Source organism: Apodemus sylvaticus, chromosome 4 (assembly GCF_947179515.1).
Source record: "Apodemus sylvaticus chromosome 4, mApoSyl1.1, whole genome shotgun sequence".
Lineage (NCBI taxonomy): Eukaryota > Metazoa > Chordata > Mammalia > Rodentia > Muridae > Apodemus > Apodemus sylvaticus.
The window spans coordinates 8473346-8498199 of record NC_067475.1 but is presented as its reverse complement, the minus strand read 5'-3'; the positions used below and the strand labels follow the sequence as shown (position 1 = coordinate 8498199).

General features: G+C 45.1%; 1 protein-coding gene across 1 annotated transcript in view; it reads right to left on the bottom strand.

Annotated features, from left to right (window-relative positions):
* Gipc2 (GIPC PDZ domain containing family member 2) overlaps window positions 1-24854 on the bottom strand; it is a 74120-nt gene that overhangs the window by 24785 nt on the left and 24481 nt on the right. The window contains exons 2-3 of the mRNA XM_052178950.1: window positions 15844-16029; window positions 7706-7886 (exon numbers count right to left, since the gene is read on the bottom strand). Coding sequence (XP_052034910.1) covers window positions 7706-7886; window positions 15844-16029 — 367 coding nt within the window. The remainder of the gene's footprint in view (window positions 1-7705; window positions 7887-15843; window positions 16030-24854) is intronic.

The following is a 24854-nucleotide window of genomic DNA, read 5'->3' as shown; positions in this document are numbered from 1 at the left end:
CTCTTTATGTAAACGTGAACTCCTGAGGACAGCAAACAGTGAGTCAGCACTGGAGTGGTCAGGAAGCAGGCTCTGGTCACTGCAACCTCCTTCTGTGGGAGAACAGCTCTAAGGTTGGAGTGACTGTGGGGATTCGATGGTTTCCTGCTTAGAACGCACTTACAAAAGCCGATGGGAGAGATGGCTCAGTGGGAAGCAGCACTGCTGCTGTTTGAAGAGCTTAGTTCAGCTCCCCAGCTCCTACACGAGCAAGGCAAGCATGGCTGCTCACGCCTCAGCTCACGCCTCAGCCCCAGGGCTGAGAGACAGAGACAGGCAGAGCCTAGGAGCTCCACTGCCAGTCAGCCAGGCTGAAACTGTGAGCTTCGGGTCCAGCGAGACATCCTGTTCCAAGAAACAAGGCAGAGGGTGGAAGAGATGCTCACTGTCCTCCTCTGGTCTCCACATGTAAGCCACAGTCACGTGAACGTTCCTCTCACACACGTGTTACATACACAGAGAGAGAGAGACAGAAACACAGAGACAGAGAGAGACAGAGAGACAGAGAGACAGAGAGAGCCCTTACAAAAGTGAATGGTAGCTACTATCACAATATATTGCTATCTTCTGCCATTTGATCATGAGACAGTGCCAGCTTTTAGGTGTCTGTTTACGCCAGCTCTCCTGTCCCTGCGTCCTGTAAGTTCCTCTGTTGCTAAAATTACTCCCTGCAAAGACGTTACACCCTTGCAGGGACTACACAGGCTGAAGGGTCCTTGTCTGAAATCTTGGGGACAAAGTGTTTCAGCTATCAGGTTTCCAGATCCGGGGACACCTACCTGTGTATAATGGGGTACCCCGGGGACACTCTGTGTTCTTACTGGGGCCCAACCCATTGGGTCAGGTATGGAATTTTCCATTCCTAGTAAGACCTGGTGCCTCAGAAACTGTCAGTTAGAGAACATTTCTGATTTTAGACTTTGAGGTAAGGGATGCTTAGCCTGTGATAACAGCTAACTATTATTGAAGATTCGATGTATCAAGGACTACTGCAGAACCTTTCCAGTGTAATCTTCACAGCAGAGTAATGTGGCAAAGTCCATCGGCATCTTTACTTTTGTTGTAGGGAAGCGAAGGCGCAGAAAGGTTGAGACATTTACTCACTCGTTGTCACAGACTCAGCACCGGGCAGAGTGACAGGCCTAAGTGTCCACCTCATCTCCTGTCAGTTGTTTCCTATGTGTCCAGGGTAGTTTGTAGAGTCCAGAGAATACAACGAACAACCCAAAGTATTTGTAGTTGAGTTTTTCCACTAAGCGTAGCATGAATAGTTGAAATCATCCTCTAAAGATCTGTGTAGCTTCTCTGTAATAGGAGCACTTAGGAAGCAGAAGCCAGGGAATTGGCTCTGCAAAACTGGGGCCAGCCTGGTCCACATAGTGAGCACCAGGCCAGCCTGGTCTACATAGTGAGACCCTAAGAAGGAAGAGGAGGAAGGGAGTGCAGGGGTTGCTTGACGTTTAGGAAGTTGTGTAATGGAGGACTATTTTTCTCCTAGAGTTTCCAGGGCAGCGTTTGAAAAGCTTAGCAAACTGATGCAGGGCTGTGTCATCTCCTGCTGCGGCACTCCGAGGGCTAACCACACTTTTCCACACACTTAGCATCCCGTTCTGATGGGTACACATCGAAGAAAGGAAGCCTCTAAAAGCAGACCTGCCACAAAACACCCCCCAAAATCTAACCTGCAGATGTCTTAAGAGGAAACCATTTCCTCCTAATTCCCTTTCTGACTTGGAAAACAAGGGTCCCCTTCTGGGAGCACCCTTGCTGGAAGGGTAATCATCACATACAGGGCAGCTGCTCCAGGATAAACCAGTTAAGACTCATTTAAACAAAACGGAGCCAAGCCCCTTGGCCCCAGCAGCTATCCCCCTACAGTTCAAAGGTCTCCTGGGAACAGGAACCGGTCAGTCTGGTCTGGTTTCAAGAGTAATTTCAACAGTCAACTGGGTTTCACAGCTGAGGACAGTCTGGGTTTGCAAGGAGCAGGGGTTGAGCTCATTGTGAAAGCTATGTCCCTTTACACTGGCACAAGGAGAAAGGAAATGAGCCAAGCCCTAAAAAATATCTTCAGAGACATTCCAGCCAACACGTGATAAGGCCTGGAAGGCGGCCATGACAAGGGCATAGAAGGCTCGGCTCAAGAAAGAAAAGTGGATCAGATAGCAAGTAACCAGGGGAAACCGCTTCAGGTTCGTCAGGTGCGGGAAAGCTTCTCCTCCCGTTTCCAACAGGGAAGTCCCCCTGCCTGGAAGCTTTAAGTGCTGTGGTTTTGCTGTGACTCGCCGTGAGAAACAGATACATGCTAATGTATAATGTGTACTGTTCATACACACAAACAGACAGACATAACTGAAACTGACCCATGTTTGCAACAAGTTTTCCCTGGGGCTGGGAATGGAGCTCAGTCAGTAGACTGCAGCGGAGATCACAAGAGACCCTGGTTCTAATCCCCAGCACTGCAGAAACAGCGTATTAGTACTCAGTTCTTAGAGTACTTCAGCACTTGGAAGGCAGAGGAGGAAGGATCAGAAGTTTAGGATCACTGTGGTGGCTCGAAGGAGAGCGACCCCCAGAGGTTCATATACTTGGCTGCTGAGTCATCATCGGCTCACAGATTTGAATGGTTGTCATCAGGGGAGTGGCAGCATTTAGGATTAGGAGTGCCCCATCGGGGTGGGTGTGGCCTTGTTGGAGGAAGTGCGTCTCTGGGAGGTTGGACTTTGAGATTTCAAGAGCCCAAGCCAAACACAGTGTCACGCTCTCTTCCTGCGGCTGGGGACCCAGATGTGGAACTCTCGGCACGCTGCCATGCTTCCCACTGATGAACTAAACCTCTGAACCTATAAGTCAGCCCCAGTTAAACGCTTTCCTTTATAAGGGTTGCCATGGTAATGGTGTCTCTTCACACAATAGAAACCCTAAGATATGCGGCTTTTTCAACCCTGCTCTATTTTGTGGTCTACACACTGTGGCTGGTCCTCCTAGTGACTGGATTGCTGACCAGCACAAACGACCCCAAGTGTTGTTACCGGACCTGTTGCCATGGCAACAGTCACCATATTCCCAGAATCCGTTCAGCTGACCTTAACCTGTGACCACGTCACCATCCGTGTGTGTGTGTGTGTGTGTGTGTGTGTGTGTGTGTGTGTGTGTGTGTGTAAGAGAAGCACCTGTTTGCAACACCAAGGATACATTTTATAGTGGCCTTGACTCCTCCCTGAGCCCCAAAGCTGACTCAGAAAAGCCCAGGGGATCTGCTCTTAGGAAGAGAGACCTACAGTCACCTACTCCTTCCCTCTGTCTGGCCATCCTCACTATGCTAGCCCCCTTTGCTTCTGCTGTGTCAATGATGGCATTTCCCATGACGCTCCATTTTCTGTCCTTTGCCTTCACGCTGAATGAATAGATTTTTCCCCCAGAGTGTTATAGTTCAGTCATTCATAAAAACCCTTCTTCTAGGCTTCAGTTCTCAATACCCATAACCTCATACATTTCCAAATGAACTGTCTCATAGGCTTCAAACACATGCGATCCCAAACTGTACTCCCATCTCTTCCCTGTCTCGCCTCAAAGAATCCCTCAACCAACCCACAAATCTATTATTTGCAATGACTTATTCCTTTACCTCTGATTTCAACAGTTACAATCCAATCTTCATAACATTTAGGAATATGTAATAAACATTTGATATTCAACTCTCTAAATAGAAGTTCTGTCTTGGGCTGGGCAGGTAGCTCAGTTGTAGGGTGTTTAGTATGCCCTGGAATTGTCCCAAAAACCATGTCTTTTGGCATTTGCCTACTTAGATGTATAAACAACCCACTCTAACAATCTTCATAAGCAGTCAAATTTGCCCCATGGTGGGAATGGTATCTACAAATGGTCCCTGCACACCCTTAGCTGTTCCTCCAAGCAATTCCTCCTCTCCTGTGGGACCAGCCTTAATTCAGGACTCTGTATTCTCCATAGCTAATGTAATATGATCTTTCTGATTTCCTGACTGCAACATCAAATCCTCTACGGTCATGTGACACAGTCTCGGTTGTCATTCTGAGATCTAGGGCCTGCCATGCGACTGCCTCTGAAACCCCATCCTGGGCTCTCCATGGACCACGCTTTGTCTTAACAGACAAGGATTTGGATAAGGTGGGCCTTCCTGACACGTGGCTGTCATTTCCAACACACTGGTGTATGCACCATTCTCGAAAGCACAATGGCCTTCTGTACTGAGCCCATTCTTCTCCTGTTCCCTGGGTCACCTTTCTCCAATAAGTGTACAGACCAAGCGCTGGATCACTTCTCAGATGTAGCTCAAATCCCTACTCTAAAGACTTTTCCTAGGCTGGAGATATAACTGAAAGGAGGAACATTTGCCAACATGAGCAAGGCCCCAGACTCAATCTCACTTCCCTCCCTCCTCCCTCCCTTCCTCCCTTCCTCCTCCTCCCTCCTCCGTCCTCCCTCCCTCCGTCCCTCCCAGACCTTCCCCTAACACCTCACTCCTGCTTTGACACTTCTAGTGAATTTAGCCCCTCAACACCAATTGTTCCCTTTATTTATTTTCATGTTCACCTCCTATCACTAGATACAAGTTTGTACATCTAGATTAGCATACACCGAGCATACAGTCCAGAGACAGTACACAGTGAGCCAAGTCATACACCCTGACACCAGCTCACACCAATGGCTCAGAGGAAAGCTTTGAAAGAAATGCACCAGTGTGTTCTTGACATCTACCTAGAACGGATAAAAGCCAGAATATTAATATATTCTAGACAGTTGGAGAATCAAAGAACTTTATATATGGTCCAAGAACAGGCAATGAAATGTTTTTTCCTTCATCCCTATGATGGTTTCGATAAGAATGGCCCCTATAGATTCATACTTTTGAATGTTAAGGCAGTGGCCCTACTTGAGAAGGATTGGGTGGTGCGGTCTTATTGGAAGAAGTGTGTCACTGGGGGTGGGCCTTGAGGTAAGCCCAAGCCGGCCAGGTGTTTTTGTTGCCTGCAGATCCAGATGTAGAACTCTTAGCTATTTCTGCCTGAGTGCAGCCATGCTCCCTGCCATGATCATTACAGAAGAAAGCTCTGAAATTATAAGCCAACCCTAATTAAATTATTTCTTTCATAAGAATTGCCATAATCACCAAGAAAGGAGAGAGAGGAGGGGAGCAGAGAGGGGAAGGGAGGGGAGGGGAGGGGACAGGAGAGGACAGGAGAGGAGAAGGGAGGGAAGGGGGATGGGAGGGGAGGAGATGGGAGAGGGGAGAGGGGAGGGGGGAAGGGAGGGGAGGGGAAAGGGGAAGGGAGGGAAGGAGAGGGGAAATAAGAGAGGAGAGGGGAAAGGAGAGAGGAGAGGGGAGGGGAAGGGAGAGGGGAGGGGAGGGGAGGAGAGGGGAAGGTGAGGGGAAGAGAGAGGGGAGGGGAGGAGAGGGAAGGGGAGAGGAGGAGGAGAGGAGGGAGGGGAGGGGAGGGGGGAGGAGAAAAGGGAGGGGAGAGGAGAGGAGAGGGGAGGGGATAGGAGAGGATGGGGAGGGGAGAGGGGAGGGGAAAAGGGAGGGGAGGGGAGAGAGATCAATGTCTTCCATTAGAAAAATCCTCCTCAGGGGCTTTTCCATGTGTAGATGGAGTCCATGAGGTTCTAGAGAAGGCTCTAGAGAGGCTGAACTCATACGTATGTTTATACACGTCCCTGTGATGCTGAAGGAAGAAAACAAGGCTTAATCACAGAACAGGATGACCAAGCACAGTCATGAGTCTCTAAACTATCAGCAAAGTGGCACCCAAATTAACAATATTCCAAATAGACACAGGGACTCCAGTGGTTTCCATGTATACAACCGCTGAAAGTCATGGTAGACGCCTGCAATTCCAGATCAAGAGTTCAAGATCATCCTCTAATATATAGTGAATCTGAAAGCAACCTGAGCTACAACACAAAAACGAAAACAACTCCAACAACAGAAGTACATACAATAGGAAAAAATACAAAAAGATTAACTCTGGAAGACAGGTTGTGTTGGTGGTAGTTTGAATGCATCTAGCCCCAAAAGGCCCATAGGAAATGGCACTACAGGAAGTGAGGTCTTGTTGGAGTCGGTGTACCTTGTTAGAGGAAGTGTGTCACTGAAGAGGCAGGCTTTGAGGTCTTATAGATAGATGCTCAAGCCATGGCCAGTGGGACAGTGTCCTTCTACTGCCTGCAGATCAAGATGATAGCACCTTGTCTGCCTGCCCACTGCTGTGCTTCTGCCATGATGATAATGGCCTGAACCTCTGAAACTGTAAGCCAGCCCCGGTTAAATGTTTCCCTCTATAAGAGTTATGGTGGCTATCACGTCTCTTCACAACAATAAACGCTAACAAAAACAGTGTTGGAGATAAGCATAGGAAGAAGTTCTATTTCTTAACTTATATAGAGAATAGCTTGCTTTACAAAGAGTCTACATTGTGTAAGACAATGTATGTGAAGTCCCCCACCCCTGACTCCCATCAGTGTAGAAACCGAACCTCAGAAGAGCCGTGTGGAGGGGGCTGCCTCCGTCAGGGGGAGAAAGGCACCGGTGCTGAGGCACAGGCAGGAGCCTCACAGCACCACTTCGAGCTCCTACCAAGGTCCCTGAGAACCAATGAGGCACCAAGCACCCTCCTCCCAGTCTGTCGGTGGAACTGTCCCCAGGTACAACATGATTCCCATTGCATTTTTATTAACTGACAAAGAGTTATCAATCTGGGAACGGGGAGTACTTCCTAATTCCACGGATTCAGAGCTGACCTGTCACTCACTGGAAGGGGGAAGGCAATGTGGAATGTCATCCCTTGCCCCGAGGAACAACATCAGAGACAAGTTAGAAGAAATATTTGTGTTATGAGGGCAACAGCAAGAACACAGGGTGTGTGGGGGTGGGGCAGGGATGAGTCAGGGCAGGCCGGGATGAGTCTGCTGAAGATGTTTTAGCACTGCTGTGCATTAAAATAGTGCGCAGTAGCGAGAGAAGTTGGCACATTGTCACACCATTGGATGGCCCTGGAGGACTCAGCAAGAGTTGAGACACAGCTGCTGTGGCTAAAACCACATGTGACATGAAAGAGGGAGTCACTCCATGGCGTCCCAAACTCTAAATGTCAAGGAGAAAGTATTCTGAGTCTGTGAAACAGAGCAGATGACTGTGCCAAGTACCACTTCCATTCAAAGCTAACCTCTGTCGCTTGGGTCCCTGGAAAACATTTGTGGTTTGAAGAGCCTGGTCAGAAAGCTCCCTGCTCAGCACAGTGAAACAATACAGCAGAAGCTGACAAAGTCCAACCTCCAGTTCCATCCCCGGACATCTGACTCTGCAGATGCAGAACAAGGTTTAGAAAGAGGTCCTCCACTGGGAAACTTTCTTCTGCCTTCCAGAGTTACTTTCCTTCTAAGGAATGCTGTGTGTAATAGTCTATGTTCTTCCCTAGTACGGTAGATAAGAACATGTGAAGAACATGTGAAGAACACACACAACCCAAATGGCAGTATCCCAGCCTCTTAGATAAGCAAGGGGAAGAAACCAGTTTCTCTTTGTCTGTCTGTCTGTCTCTGTCTCTGTCTCTTTGTCTGTCTGTCTCTGTCTCTGTCTCTCTCATGCATACACACACACACACATACACACACACACACAACTTACCAAATGCCTTCTTGGGTTCTATTAATTGCAAAGTAAAGAGCTCCTCTTTTTTCAATTCCTTTAACTTCTTAGCGACTTCAAAGTGACGCCACCCAACAATATTTTCTCCATTTATACATTCGATATGATCCCCAACACAGATCGTCTTAACTGAGTCAATGGTGCTGCCATCTTTGATTCTCTGAAAGAAAGAAAATCAGTGGTGATATCAATAGGAACCGTGTGTCGTTACCTCTTGTGCTCCTGGGACGTGCTGTGCTGACATATTTACAATATAGTTTAATGCTCACTTAGGGACAGAAGGTGAAGCGGGAAAGAACAAACGTCCTATCTCCACCTATCGGTTCAGACACACACAGCCCCACAAGGCAGTTCACCTTCCTTCCATTCGGAATGCGGCTAGCTCATAGCCACCATCTCCCCTGGAAACCTTTCTTCAGCGTCTTCCAACCCAGTGTCTTCGGACCCAGTCCCTAAGAAGGGGTGAGACACTGCTCTTCCCTCTGTGGACCTGTCCCTGTACACGCAGCACCACAATGTAAACTTGTTCATATCGACCACGTCACTTCCTCCTAAACCCCTGTGAGACTCTACAGAGACCATCATGTCCCCTGCAGATGAAGTGACAGAGGGCTTTGGTGCTGGAAACCAAACATGGCCCCTGGAGGAACAGCAAGTGCCCTTAACCACTGAGGTATTTCTCCTCTCCATGATAAGTGAGACATAGAGCCCAAGCTCTGTCTAGCAGCTTTGTGCTTAAACCTGTTACAAATGCGAAGGCTTAACGAATGTTGTAATTACAGCAAGGACGCCAGCGTCCCCTGAGTGACAAGCATGGCTAACGGTTCAGGAGTCAGTGAGACTGGGCTTTTACATCCCTCAGCAAGCGAAGGTTCACACTATTGATTTCCATTGATGCATTCTAAATGAGAGAGGCCAGGGCCACAGAGAACAGCAAGCTATTTCATGAGGGCGTTCTTTTGTTTGTTACATATTTATTACATTCGTTTATTTGTATGTGTGTGTGTCTGTGCCTGTGTGTCTGTGTGTCTGTGTGTCTGTGCCTGTGTGTCTGTGCCTGTGTGTCTGTGCCTGTGTGTCTGTGCCTGTGTGTCTGTGCCTGTGTGTCTGTGTGTGTGTCTGTGCCTGTGTGTCTGTGTGTCTGTGTGTCTGTGCCTGTGTGTCTGTGTATCTATGTCTGTGTCTGTATGTCTGTGTCTGTCTGTATGCCTGTGTCTGTGTCTGTGTGTCTGTGTGTGCCTATGTGTCTGTGTCTGTGTATCTATGTCTGTGTCTGTGTGTCTGTGCCTGTGTGTCTATGTGTGTGCCTGTGTGACTGTGTTTCTCTGTGTCTGTGTGTCTATGTCTGTGTGTCTGTGTGTTTCTCTGTGTCTGTGTGTCTGTGTATGCCTATGTGTCTGTGTCTGTGTGTGCCTATGTGTCTGTGTGTCTGTGTGTTTCTGTGTGTGTGTGTCTGTGTGTGCCTGTGCACACAGGTGCAGGACGCCGTGGCGTGCCTGTGGAAGTCAGAGGACAGCTCTCAGGAGCCAGTGTTCTCCTTTCTCCATGTGTGTCCAAGGACTGAACACAGATCGTCAGGCGTGGCAGAAACCACCTTCATCTGCTGTGTCACCTCGACAGCCTCAGTTTGTTGGATTACAGTTTTTAGAACCACAGTCTCTCTAGGTAGCCCAGGCTGGCCTGCAACTTGCAATCCCCCTGCCTCTGGCTCCTAAATAAAGGGATCCTGTGCCTTTATATCCAGTTTATTCAGTATCAATTCTCTACAATGTGCCTGTAATGCAGTTTTACTATGAGGTCTAAAGTCCATTAGATGGCACTGAGAATTCTGAAGAGAATCAATAACACACCACTTAAAAATCTAGATTCTAAACTGTGGCAGAAAATAGCAAAGTTAAACAAAAGACTGACATCTAAAGAAGAAAAAAACTATAAAATACACTGTTAAATAACCATTTTTGACCCAGTAAGGAATTTGAGAATTTGCATTTAACTTTGACTTTTAAAAAAAATCTTAGCCGGGCGGTGGTGACACATGCCTGTAATCCCAGCACTCTGGGAGACAAAGGTAGGCGGATTTCTGAGTTCAAGGCCAACCTGGTCTACAGAGTGGGTTCCAGGACAGCCAGGGCTACACAGAGAAACCCTGTCTCGAAAAACCAAAAGAAAAAAAAAAAAAAGAAAAATCTTAATTGATGTCTTAATTCACTTGGAGCCTATTTTTTTTCTTTCAATCAATTACAAAAACAGATTTCAGTGTTCTCATACATATCTTTTGTTTTTTTAACTATGTGTTATAAATTTATTTAAAATAAGGAAATACATAAGCTTAATCAAGCTAAAGACTTAGAAGTGATGCATGACTCTTACCTGTGAATTAAAGGTCAGAGTAACAGTGAGATGCTGTCACCCAAGCTGTAAGATGATAGAAAGGTCACCAGAGAGCGCCCAGGCCAGAGGGGAAAGGCAGGCTCCGGAAGTCAGAGAGCAGCAGGAGAGAAGCCAGGCAGCAGTGGGGAGAGAGTCAGAGTACCTGTGGGTCACAGACATGGAGCAGAGACAGGGAGGAAAACCAAAAAGTCAAACCTGGAGAAGACCATCTAAAGATGCCCTGTATGTGGGAGTGTGTTGTGACGCTGGCTATTTTATGTGTTGCCCTGGACTCCTGAGCCAACAGAATAAAAACTAAGGTGGTAGCTGTCTCAGTTAGGGTTCTGTGGCTGTGATAAAACACCATGACCAGGGCTGGGAATGGTGGCGCATGTCTTTAATCTCAATACTCTGGAGGCAGAGGCAGGAGGATCTCTGTGACTTTGAGGCAGCCTAGCCTGAGTAATTAGTTCAGGACAGACAGGGTATGTAAAGAGACTCTGTCTCTCTCTGTCTCTCTTGTCTTTGTGTCTCTCTTTCTCATACACACACAAATAAACAAAAACAACAAAACAAAAACAACAATGAGAAAGAAAGGGTCTATTTGGCTTCGATTTCCTAGGTCCCAGTGAGGGAAGCCAAGGTGGGAACTTAAGGCAGGAACCAGGAGTCAGGAAGTGGCACAGACCATGGAGGGATGCTGCTTCCTGGTTGCTCCTCCCGGCTTGCTCAGCGTGCTCTCTTACAGAACCCAAGGCCATCTGCTCAGGAATGGCAGTGCACACAGTGACCTAACACTCCATCAATCATTAATCAAGAATATGGCCAGAGATCTGCCTATGGCAGCAGGTTTCAACCTATGAATCCCTTTGGAACAGATTGACCCTTTCACAGGAGTCACCTAAGACCATTGGAAAGCACAGATATCCACATTATGATTCATAACAGCAACGTTACAGTTTTGAAGCAGCAATAAAATAATTTTATGGTTAGGGATCACCACAACAGGAAGAACTGTATTAAAGGGCACAACATTAGGAATGTTGAGAACCACTGGTCTATAGGCAATCTGATGGGGGCATTGTCTCAACTTAGGTTCCTCTTCCCAGGTAACTCTAGTTTGTGTCAAGCTGACAAAAGGAAGGAAGGAAGGAAGGAAGGAAGGAAGGAAGGAAGGAAGGAAGGAAGGAAGGGAGGGAAGGTAGAAGGGAGGAAGGGAGGGAGGAAGGGAGGGAGGGAGGGAAGGAGGAAGAGAGGGAGGGAGGGAGAGAGAAAAGGGAAGGGAAAAAAGGGGAAGGGAAGAAAAGGGAAGGGATAGGAAAGGAGGGAAGGGAAGGGAAGAAGGGAAGGGAAGAAGAGAAGAGAGAAAAGAGAAGAGAAGAGAAGAGAAGAGAAGAGAAGAGAAGAGAAGAGAAGGGAAGAGGAGAACCAACAGAGAACAAGCAGTATCTATCTCAGTCAGCAAAGTGTTGGCTATGTGTGCAAGCATGGGCACATAAAAGTCAGCAGTGGTGGTATGTGTGTCCAATCCCAGCTTGGAGAGGCTGAAGCAAGAGGATGCCTGAGATTTGCCTGATCCCAGTAAGAGAGCTTGTCTCAGGAAAGACAGTAGATAGCTCCTGAGGAACACCGCTTAATGTTGACCATATGCCTATACACATGTGAACATATTTTTTTATTTATATGAGATGTCAATAGATATAAACTTCTGAAATATGAATGTGTTTTAATAATCACATAGTATCTGAACAGAGATTAATAACATTGTTCAGGGTACTTTCTGGTCCAAAGAATCAAGGGAAATGAAAGATGAGCATTATTTGCATATATTTGTATATATAGAATATATTATTCTATGTTCATTTAAGAATCTAATGAACTTCTCTTATCTTTGCCCTTCTGACTGGTCCTCTGAGGAATCTTCAGCACTTGGATAATTTCCCTGCTCCAGAGAGTATATCCTGTCTCTCAAGAACATGTCAGAAAATAACAGATTAGGGACTGAAGAGATGGCTCAGAGGTTAAGAGCACTGGCTGCTCTTGCAGAGGACCCTGGTGCAATTCCCAGCAACCACACGACACTTACAACCATCTTTATTCCAGTTCACATGATCTGACAGCCCTGCTGGTCTCTTCAGATGCCAGGTGTTCATATGATGCACAGAGGTTTGTGTATGAAAAAACACCCACACACATATTAAAAAAAATGAAGGAAAATAATAGACTATGGAGAACTGTAGTAAAGGCTAAGGGATTATTCCAGAGACTGAAACAACCACCGGATAGCAGATGCTGCCCTGTGCTTGCAGAAGGGAGGGGATGTGGGAAAATAACCAAGAAAACCAAAGTGGACTAGAGACAGGTTTTCCTTCTTTGCTTTGTGGTGAGATGAGAGCTCTAAACAAGGCTGGTTTCGAACTCCCCACAGAGCCAACAATGACGTGGCACTTCTGATCACTCCGCCTCTACCATCTGAGTGCAGGGGTCATAGGCGTGCGCCACTATGACCACTTTTATGCTGTGCTGGGGATGAGCCACATCCCCAGCCCTGGGGGTTAGGTACTCCAGTCAAGCCAATGCTTGATTCTTCTCAGTTTCATAATTGCACTATGAGTATAGGCAACAAAGAATATTTTTATTCTTAGCGATTACTCTCTGAACTGGATCGGTGTAAAAAGGATAAGTCTAGACAGAAAAACAGATATAGATATAAATGTGCATGAAAAACACAGCACACGAGTGGATGATAAAAACAGAATTTAGGTAAATTACATATAAAAGTTATTTTTATAATTACTGTAATATTTTCAGTTTTGAAATTATCCAATTTTTATAAAGTTTTTATCATCTGTGTTTTAAAGTAGACTGAGTTGGCTCCCTCCTTTCTCATCATGCTTTCTGTCTGCAAAGGACTAGTGACAAGGACTTCGAATCAGACACATGTTTGACAAGACAAAAAGAAAATAGAAACAGAAGCTTGGAATGTTAGAGGCTAACGTCTGAAGCGTCCACACACTGGGGAAACTCTGGGCCCTCCTCTGCAGACAGCAGGCAGGCTCTGCTGCTTGTCCCTGGTGTCCTGAACTTCCCCTGTACTCTCCCACATGACTTTCCCAGCTCAAGGGTTTTCCATTTGGTCACCCACTCCACATCCAGTGCATTTCTATCTTCTGCAGCTAAAAATAGCCATCCTATCGAGCAGGCAGTTAGAGAGGCATCTACAGCTAAGATAACTTCCCTACGATTGTTTCTTTAAAGCCGTAATAAACTGTGTTGCACTGCATGAAGCCAGTACTGGTTCTTAGCTCAGTGCATAGAAATGCCAGCTCTAGAGTCAGACACCTTGGGTTCAAATCCCCAACCTGCCCAGCCTGATAATTTTGACCAGGCTATTTAACTGTGCTCATCCTATCTTTGTACTTTGGTAACTCTGCCCACCAGGTACACATTGCAAAGACACACTGAGAAAGTCAGAGACTGCAGATATGGAATGCTTGATTCAATCAATCTCAAGCAGCAAGTGGCAGTGGGTGCCATTTTTCAGGGCAGATGTCACTGGAAGGGTGCACAAGGGAGTCTTTGGGGTAGCAGACATGCAATTCCTACAACCCTGTGGATCTTACACCACTGGATTGGCACTACTATGAGAATGTTCATTAAACTGAACTTAAAAACAATGTGCAACACTAGAAATTTCAAAAAGACATCATGCCAATAAAATCAGATTGCTGTGAGAGTGGGAGCTAGTTCAGTTGTGTCTGTGCTTTACACTCAGAGCCTAGATCTCTAGCAGCCACACAAAGAGCCAGGCATGCACCTCCAATCCCAGCAGTGGGGAGGCAGATCAGGCAACCCCGAAAGTTCACTTGACAGCCGTCCTAACCTAATCTGTGAACTCGAGATTCTGTGAAAGATCTTGTCTCAGACATCAGATCAGCCTCTGGCCTAAACACACACACACACACACATACACGTGCACCAGCCACACCCCATACCAATGGCGCTACCACACACATAAAATTAAATTAAAATAAATCAAACTACGATTACTGTGAAGTTTAAACAAAAATGCATGCAGAGTGGCTGGCGTTTGGTGAGCACTCTACGGAAGCCAGCTGCTATGAAGGCAAATGCAAGGCACACCTGTGATCCAAACCTTAAGGCTGAAAGACACAGGCTTCTGACCTGGATCTCGACATGGGATGACACACGCTTTTGATCCAGATCTTGAGGCATAGTGGCCATGAAAAATTTAGGCCCAAGCAAGGTAGTACACTCCTTTAATCCCAAGAAATTAAAGCAAGCATATCTCTGAGTTCAAGGCCAGCCTGGGACAAAGCAAGGTCCAGATCTAGGTGTGGTGGTACATACCTTTAATCTGGGCCATACCTTCTGCTGGAGACCTACTTAAGGGCCTGGAAGAAGGAAGACTCGCTCTTCTTCACCTGCTTGCATGTACTTGCCAGCACATCTGTTGGAACCTGGTCTCCAGCTTATACAGAAGACCAGTTGAAACAACCAGCCTCGTGGGACTGAGCAACTACTAGATTCTTGGACTTCCCATTCACAGCTGACCATTGTTGGGTTAGTTGGACTGCAGCCTGTAAGTCATTATGACACATTCCCTTAATATATAGAGATATTTCATAAGTTCTGTGGCTATAAAGAACCTTGGCTAATACAGCTGCCAACCCCAGGCAAGAAAATCACTTGAACTCAGGAGTCCATAGACAGCCTGGCAACACAGCAAGGAACTGCTTCAAAAGAACATACAAAATTGTGTGTGCACTGGACCTACACAGACATTCCTTGGTCTCTAAGAAACATGATACCATAACTATGTATATAGATGTCATAAGAGATCTAGAGACGATTTAAGCTGAACAGGAGGATGTATACAAGTTATATGTAAATGCTATGCTATTTGTTTGTTTGTTTTTGTTTGTTGAGACAGGGTTTCTCTATATAGCCCTGGCTGTCCTGGAACTCACTCTGTAGACCAGGATGGCCTCGAAATTCGCCTGCCTCTGCTTCCCAAGTGCTGGGATTAAAGGCGTGTGCCACCACCGCCTAGCTAACTATTTGTATTATACACTTGGACAGGCACAGATTTTTAGCATATACAGGGGTTTCTGAACCAACCAACCTATATGTATACACACACATACACACACACACACATATACATGAGATGGCTCTGCTGTTCTCACAGCAGCAGAATTTTTACTTGACTAGTCTCATTTTCATACTATTTTAAACGTCTCCTTACAATACTATATTACTCTTTTTCTGTATTCAAACAAAAGAATTAGATTATTGAGATAACTCTGAAGAATGTTTTCTTTAAAAAACAACTGTGCAGTGTGCTGGCTTTGGCAGCACATATACAAAAAAAACAAACAAACAAACAAACAAACAAAAAAGACCTTTGCAGTTATAAGTAACATTGAATCTCTAAAAGTCATCCAGAGAGTTCTCAGAGCAGTCCAATTTCCCTGAGTAATGAAAGAGAAGGTCCGGGGGCCGGTCCATGATTCTCAAGTTCTAAGCTGTAGAGGCTGCGCAAAGCAAAGGGAAGAATTTCAAAAACAGCTTTTCAAAAATGCTGTCTTCAAACATTTTTTAAAATAAAAGTTAATCACCAATTTGTGAACCCCAGCTGAGCTGGCTAGCTCTCCCTCTCCCCGAAGAAAATTTGTAACCCTCTTCAATGGAAGATTGTCTTTATATTTTTTACAAAAGCTTACCTTGATAAAAGCATAGCCAACACCGTTATCCGTGATGGTGAGTCCAAGCGAATCCTCTGATTTATAAACATTCACTTCCTTCTTTATGCCTTTCACGTGGGCGAATATGAAATCTTCAAGGCCCAGCTGTCCCCCCAGGAGCTTTCCCATGTCAATTTTAGGTGTGTTTAAAGTGCAAAATAAGATCTGAAAAGAGAGGAAACAGCCTTTTAGATTAGTCTTCTTCAACAAAACACCCTGACCATTAAAGACCTTATTCAATAAATATGTATTGAATAAAAGAGTCCTCATTTTATGATGTAAATGTCCCTGTCATAAAGAGGGACATCGTATTATTAGTAGTTGGTGTGTGGGTAGAATTTGAGGCAACGTTTTCATATGCTAGCATTTTTTTTTATATTTTTTCCTTTGTTTACATTCAAGCAACAGGTCTTCAACATTTCTGAAGAACAGACCCCATGCTAAGTGATTTACATCCACTCTCTCATTTAACACTCACCATGACTATATAAAGGACATAGTTATCCTCATATCACAAACAGGAAATGGAGATTTAGCAAGATAAACTAATTTGCTTTCAGTCTCATAGTCGGCACTTGTCAAAGCCAAATATCTGAGTTCAACTCACATTGACCTCAAAGTGCTTTAAACTGCGTGATCCCCTCTGAGATCTGAGTTCTATTCCCAAAGGTCCCCAGGACACACGTGCATAATAGTGACACACACACTGCCATGGAAACCATATCAAAAACAGTAAGTACATCTTTTTTGTTTTTTGAGTTTTGTTGTTGTTGTGGTGGTGGTGGTGGTGGTTTTGGTTTTCGGGGTTTTTTTTGTTTTTTTTTTTGAGACAGGGTTTCTCTGTATAGCCCTGGCTGTCCTGGAGCTCACTCTGTAAACCTCGAACTCAGAAATCCTCCTGCCTCTGCCTTCCAGAGTACTGGGATTACAGGCCTGCGCCACCACCACCCAGCTGTTTATTTGTTTTTTGAGACAGTGTTTCTCTGTGTAACAAGTCTATTCTAGACTCACTCTTTAGACAAGGCTGCCCTTCAACTCACAGAGATTTGCCTGCCTCTACCTCCCTGGTACTGAGATCAAAGGAGTGCAACGTACCACACCTGGCTTTATCCTTTTTAAAAAGGGATACTTTGTTTCTTTTGCATCATAGTGATTCAAAGTAGCAAGTTAAGTGTAACTGAGGATGTAGCACAAGGGTGAACTTCTTGCCTAGCATATATCTAGCCTAAGGTTTGTGGGGGGAAAATTTTTTTTTCTATCAAAGATGGCTAGCCCACCAAGGGCCAATATTCCATAAATCTTCCCCATCAGCTAAAACTTTTGTTTATACAAAAGCCACCTCCCTGTATTTCTGGGACTTGAACCTAGCAGGATCCTTCACTAGAATAAAACCCAAGTAACCTCCCGCCCACCTGTCTGCTGGTCCAGCTGGTCCAGGCTCTCTACAAAAAAAGAAATTGGCTGTGGAGCCGCTTTCCCTAGGCTCTCGTGATCCTTTTTATTTGTTTCTAATCAATTCAGCACCAGCACGGGAGATGGGGGACAATTTAAAGAGTGGATTGAATATTTTATGAATAAATTGTGTGTCAACAACTAACAAATACAACTGCTTAAATTTTAAAAAGGAGATGGAGGAATGTGGCATGTTGGTGCATGTCTTTAAATCCCAACATTCAGTGAGTTCCAGACCAGCCTGGGCTGCCCAATGAGACCCCGAGGTGTGAATGGTATTGCTAAAGTTTGGGATACAGGCAGAGCTCTTCCAGAATTCGGTAAGGGACTGTACATAAAAAGAAGTTTACAAGCTGGGCCGTGGCTCATGCCTGTAATCCCCAGCACTCTGGGAGGCAGAGGCAGGCGGATCTCTGAGTTCGAGGCCAGCCTGGTCTACAGAGTGAGTTCCAGGACAGCCAGGGCTATACAGAGAAACCCTGTCTCAAAAAAACCAAATCCAAAAAACCAAAAGAAGAAGAAGAAGAGGAAGAAGAGGAAGAGGAAGAGGAAGAGGAAGAGGAAGAGGAAGAGGAAGAGGAAGAGGAAGAGGAAGAGGAAGAGGAAGAGGAAGAGGAAGAGGAAGAGGAAGAGGAAGAGGAAGAGGAAGAGGAAGAGGAAGAGGAAGAAGAAGAAGAAGAAGAAGAAGAAGAAGAAGAAGAAGAAGAAGAAGAAGAAGAAGAAGAAGAAGAAGAAGAAGAAGAAGAAGAAGTTTACAGCCAGGCTGGTGGTGGTGCATGCCTTTAATCCCGGCATTTGGGAGACAGAAGCAGGTGGATTTCTGAGTTTGAGGCCAGCCTGGTCTACAGAGTGAGTTCCAGGACAGTCAGGGCTACACAGAGAAACCCTGTCTTGGGGAAAAAAAGAAGAAGAAGAAGTTTACAAACCAACAGTTCTAAGTGAGGGCACTGCCCTACTGCTCCCACATGACAGGTAATTTCTGAATAATAGCTCAACTATGCCCGAGAACTCCTCATTAAACTGCAGGATCTGGGAAGAAGAAATTAGATCCTGCTCGCTTTTAAAGGTCATAACCAGGATAAATTTCATTTCCCCCATAAACCGTATGTGATGGCCACTCTTGGTTGTCAACTTGTCTATATCAGGAATGAACTAACCCTAACCTACTAATTAACTAATTAACAGGAAGTAACTAAAACTGACCTAAGTTGTCAGCCAGGCACACATGTGAGGGAATTTTATTAGCTAACTGGGTCATCTGAGCCCCACCTTAAGCACTTGAGGTGGACTCTGGGCTGGGCCTTCTGGAGTCAGCCTACATAAGGAGGAGGAGGAGGGCAGATTCTGCCCTTTGCATGCTGGCCCTCGCTCTTACATCACCGGCACTAGAGCCTGCTTTGGGATTCCAACAGATACTGAAGACCAGCTGAGACATCCAGCCTCCACTGAACAACTCATGGATTCTTAGACTTGTCATAGTAGACAGCCATTGTTGGACTAGGTGGACCACAGCCTTCCTGTATGCCACTCTAGTAAGTCTCCTTCATACACACACATACACACACATGTATATATATTCTATCAGTTCTGTTCCTCTAGACAACCCTGACTAATAAATCATATTATTCAATATTTTAAACTAAACGATAATTCATGGACAGCATTCTTACTATGCATTTATACTTGAATTGCTACTTTCCTGGTGTTTTTAAATTCCTACCTGGTACTTGTTGCTATAAAGCCTGAGGGCAGAACCAGCACTATACATCAAGGCTACATTTCCTATGGTGGCGCTGCTGTTACATATTCTACAAGGATACTTTGTAGATAGTACAGAATGAATACTTGTCCCTAGTGTGTCAGGAGATGTCCTAGCTGTAGACAGATGAACAAATCCCCGAAACACATCCAAATTATTTTTAAAACTCCAGGGAGTTCATTTCCAGCTAGCTCTCTTTTGTTTGATGTTTCCCTTAAACAGAAACTACTCTGGCCAAAGATTCTAGTGTTCCAACAATCTGTGACTAAAGAAGTTATAGTTTGTGCACCTAGAAGTGCATTATTTTTGGGTGTGTTTTTTTTAATTGTTGCAAATAGATTCTTCTCTCTATAATACATTCCGACTGTAGTTAACACTCCCCTGTTTTCCCTCAGAAAAGAGCTGGCCTCCTAGAGACGACAACCAAACACAACAAAATAAGATACAAAAAGACTACACACAAACCCTCATATGGAGGCTGGACAAGGCAGCCCAACAGGAGAAAGAATCCCAAGAGCAGGCAAAAGAGTCAGAGACACACTCGGTGTTAAGTGTAAGCCACTGAAACAGTTATATCCTGTGGCTACCTACAGCAGCAATACTAAAAATTTTCATACAACTGCTTTCTTATATCTCAGTTTTCCCAAGACTCTTGCTTTTTTTTTTTTTTTACCCTTTATCTCAAATAAGAATCGTGGCAATAACAGTCGTGGATAGCCCTGGGACTGTTTGTATCTTGATGCTAATTCTGCTCTCCCGGGAGGGACTGCAAACTAGGAATGAGTCTCATGCTCAGGTGACTTCTTGTGAACCAATGAATGAAGGAGCCAATCACAGGGCAAGTAGGTGGGACTTCCCGGATGGATGGAGGAAGAGCGGAAGCAGGAGAGAGTTAGGTCCTTTTGGATGGGAATAGTGTAAGGGCAAGATGTAGCTATGAATGTCTCCCGGTTTCAATGGTGGATCCGTCAGGATTCGCCATTGGAGGGATTTAGATTCAATAAGGCGTACAAGATTAGGATTTTAGTTGCTGCGCCCAGAGATTGAGTTTCTGTAATTTCTGAACCACGTTTGTATTGTGTTTTCCCTCACTCAGTGTCTCATCTGGGCTCAAGAGAGAAAGGTACTGCAGCAAAGCGTGGGTTTGCCTGAGGTGCACCACAAAGGCTGTGGGGGATTGAAGCATGGGGCTGGCAAGTTAACGACCCGCCAATGGGAATTTAGCGAGCTGGGTGGAGAGATTTTGGAGCTCTGAGTCAAGAGAGTCTCCACAAGATAAGAACTGGCCAGCGAGACCGCCTAGGCTGACAGTAGCAGGGTGTAGCACAGGAAATTGGTGCCTTTTAAAAAAAATATTTCCCGCAACAAGCATCAATGCAGAAAATAAAAAAGGGAAACTGAAAGAGACTAAACCAAGCGTTCACCCTCTCGTGTGAGGATTTTCACCCCATCTCATTACACACAAGAAAACCATGTGATTGTCTTTCTGTTGTTAATGACTAGCTTTGACCCGGGCTGGTCTCCTTTTTTTTCAGTTTTATTTATTTTTAATTATGTATATGTGTCTGGGGGGAGTGTGTACATCTGAGTGAGGGTGTCTAAGGCTACTAGAGGTGTTTGATCCCCTGGAGTTGGAGTTACAGGTGATTGTGAGCCCTGATATGAGTGACTGGCATCTGAACTCTGATCCTCTGACAGAGCAGCCAGTGCTCTTCACTGCTGAACCATCATTCCAACCCTGGGAGGTTCATATTGTCTACATCTTAAAGACTGGTCTATATAGTGAGTTCTAGGCCAGCGAAGACTGTCTAATGACCATATACATATATACATACACACACACAAACACACACACACACAGATAGATATAATCTTCCAAAAAGATCAGCATCTTCTACTATGTGATCCCCATGCCTTAGTCAGTGTTCTATTACTGAGGAGACGCCATGACCAAGGCAACTCTTAGGAAGGAAAGTGTTCAGTTGGGGCTGGCTAAGAGTTCCACGGGTTTAGTCCACACTCATCATGACGGGAACCATGCAAACAAGCTGTTGGAGAAGCAGCTAAAAGCTACAACCTAATCCAAAATCAGAGAGAGCCTGGGCTCGCTCAATGTGGGCTTTGGAAACCTCAAAGCCTACCCGCCAGTGGCACACTTCCACAAGGCCACACCTCCTAATCCTTCTAATTCTTTCAGACAGTTCTCCTCCATGGTGGCTAAGCATTCAAATATATAAGCTTATGGGGGCCATTCTTATTCAAACCATCACACTCTCAAAGAATAAACATGTTATATCAAAAAACTTAAAACTATTTCCTAACTATCCTGAGACTGGGGTGAGGTGTACACCGGTTCAACATGGGCTCCTACTTCTGCTAAAGCACAGTGGATCAGCATCTACTTCAACTATGACACTGAAAACAGCACGCTGAGGAGATGGAAGTCTGAAAGAATAAAAGAAGATCAGTATTAAGTGTAAGAGACACTGATGCATTATGGGTACCAGCTACTTACACAATCTGAAGTTACAAACAATCCAGGTAATGGTATCTTTCAGGTGGCACAGCACTACTTTGAAAGTTCAAATTCCACCATCCAAAACATCTTGTACCTGACTATATTGCCGAATATTCTATACCACAAAAATTTTGTTTTCTGTCCAAAATTACTTTTTAAAGTGTTATACACTGTTATCTTCTGTCTAGTGGATGAGATTAAACAATTTATATATACACTTTGTGTTAAATGTGAAAATATCCCAAAATCCAAAAATGAAACTAGAATCCAAGCAGGACAAGAGCATGCTTTGGGCCGGTGAGGTGGCTCAGGGTCACGGTGTCTGCCACACAAGCCTGACAGTCTGAGTCCGATCTCTAGAATCCACACAAAGCCTAATGCAGTTGCTCATATCTGCAATCCCAGTATTCCCACGTAGAGCTGGAAGGCCAGCAGGGAATCATCCCGAAGCTCACACATGCAGCACGAAGCTCACACATGCAGCACGAAGCTCACACATGCAACACGAAGCTCACACATGCAGCACGAAGCTCACACGTGCAGCACGAAGCTCACACGTGCAGCACAAAGCTCACACATGCAGCACGAAGCTCACACGTGCAGCACGAAACTCACACGTGCAGCACGAAGCTCACACGTGCAGCATGAAGCTCACACGTGCAGCACGAAGCTCACACGTGCAGCACGAAGCTCACACGTGCAGCACGAAGCTCACACGTGCAGCACGAAGCTCACACGTGCAGCACGAAGCTCACACGTGCAGCACGAAGCTCACACGTGCAGCACGAAGCTCACACGTGCAGCACGAAGCTCACACGTGCAGCACGAAGCTCACACGTGCAGCACGAAGCTCACACATGCAGCACGAAGCTCACACATGCAGCACGAAGCTCACATGCAGCACGAAGCTCACACATGCAGCACGAAGCTTACACATGCAGCACGAAGCTCACACATGCAGCACGAAGCTCACACATGCAGCACGAAGCTCACACATGCAGCACGAAGCTCACACATGCAGCACGAAGCTCACACATGCAGCACGAAGCTCACATATGCATCATGAAGCTCACACATACAGCACGAAGCTCACACATGCAGCACGAAGCTCACACATGCAGCACGAAGGCAGAGACAGGAGAGGCCTCAACACAAGGGAAGGAAGGGAATTAACTGCGGAACGCTGGCCTCCAACTTCCACACAGGCCCCACGCCAAACACGGTGCCGCCCAAAACAATCTTTAAGAACACACTACCACTGAACTATATCTCCAGCCTTGCCTTTTATCTACCTTCTCCCACTTTAGAAAATAATAGTTTATAGAGTAAAAAGAAGTTTTGTCAAGGACTCCAGCCACGGTTGACTAATTCCAGTCTCTTTGCCCTCCGACGCGTCTCTGAGAGCTAACATCTGCACAGGGCCATCTAAGCCCCGTCACCTCTCAGTGTAAGCACAACTAATCCTTCTGACTCAGATGTGAAGGCATGTAGGCCTGTGTTCTCAGCAAACAGGACATCTCAGACCACAGAGAGTTTGTCTGCCTAAGGTCAAAGTCACAGCAAGAATTCAGGCTTCAGTGGTTTCTTTTCTTTCTTTCTTTTTTTTTTTTTTTTCCTAATCCATGATTCTTAACGGTGCTAATATAAATTCAGTCTTCAGGGAGAAACTTCTATAATTCAGAGATTATGCATTTTATGCTGTGTAGAACTTAATAGTTTGTATAGTAAACTGTTTGCTTTCTAAAGGAGTAAGACAGCTTCCAAAATAAATTTCTTGTAAATGGCTCTAAAAGCCACACACAGTAGGTGTTTTAAGAAATGTACAAATACCATGATTTGCTCGATTTGAATTATAATAAATGAGAGGCTTTCCTTTAATGTCGTTTCTGGTGATTTTAAACTATTTATATTCATTTCTCTGTATTATAAACAGTCATTCCTAAATCTCCCGCCTAGTATTTTCTCAATATAACATACATATCAAATCTCTAGTATTGTTTCAAATAGTGCGTCATGCATCATGCCTTAATACCTGTAGTCACTAGAAACAGTTTCACAGCTTAGAAAAGATATAAAATTGGCAACAAGACAGACATTTAGAAACACGATACTGTGTGCTTTATTTAGGCCCTCATGAGGATATTGTAGAAAGCCCCGCCTCGAACAGGGTAGAACTTTCTATAAATGATTCACTTCTAAATTAGCCTCCGAGGTCAGCAGTGGCAAGCCTTAAATAAGAAGTGAATCACTCTGTGTAACCCTTGGCCTGCACAACTGCTTTTTCCCAGTGTTTCTAATGACTAAAATAGTATGACAAAGGAATTCTATCAAAAAAAAAAAAAAAGAAAGAAAAAGAAAGTCAAATCCATATTTTTAAACCACCAAATGACTTCCCAGAATAACTAAAGGAACAAATTTTTCTGCTATGAGGTCTAATTGAGGGAACTACTTATCTAAGAACATCAAAATCGCAAGGCAGTTCCTGAGACCCAAGAGAAGGGCAGGATTAAAACTTGAGTTTTAATCATGCCATGTGGTCACAACCCAGATACTAACCCAGTAAGTGAGACAATGGCCTCTCCCACGACATCCCTGCAAGGAGAGGAGACTGTGTAGATTAACCCATCCAGCAAGGTAAGCTACCCGCCAACTTCAAGACATCACAAATCAAACGATGCCTCCGTTTCCTGCTTTTGAACCAATTGCAAAAGATGGGGAAGAACACAGGCAGGAGAGGAGACTGGGTCAGCAGTTTTCATCTTGACACAGTGGGATGCTATATAAACATAATAAATATGAGATGAGATCTGTGAATTAAGCTCTCCAGTCATCAACAGACCTGAACTTAGAGTGGTAAAGATGGTCATTCAGCATCAAGACAGTCTTTAAGCTAAATATTCCACCATGTTTTCCAGAATGAAGAACTCTGTTCTTATTGGCCTGGGAAGATGACCTGTAACACTTAGAATAAAATGTCTAATGTGCGGGTGACATTTGAAAATGACCTACATTGGAACTGGAGAGAAGGCTTAGCAGTTAGACTTGCCGCACTGTAAAGAACTAGAGCTCAGTTCCCAGTCAGGGAGTTTACCGCCACCTCTAATTCCACCTTCAGGCATCCGATGCCCTCTGGCTTCTGTGGGTTCTTGTATGCCTGTATACACATGCATGCATGCGCACGTGTGTGTGCGTGCACACACACACACACATACACACAAAATAAAATAAGACCTGAATTATGGTATGATGAGACCACTCAGC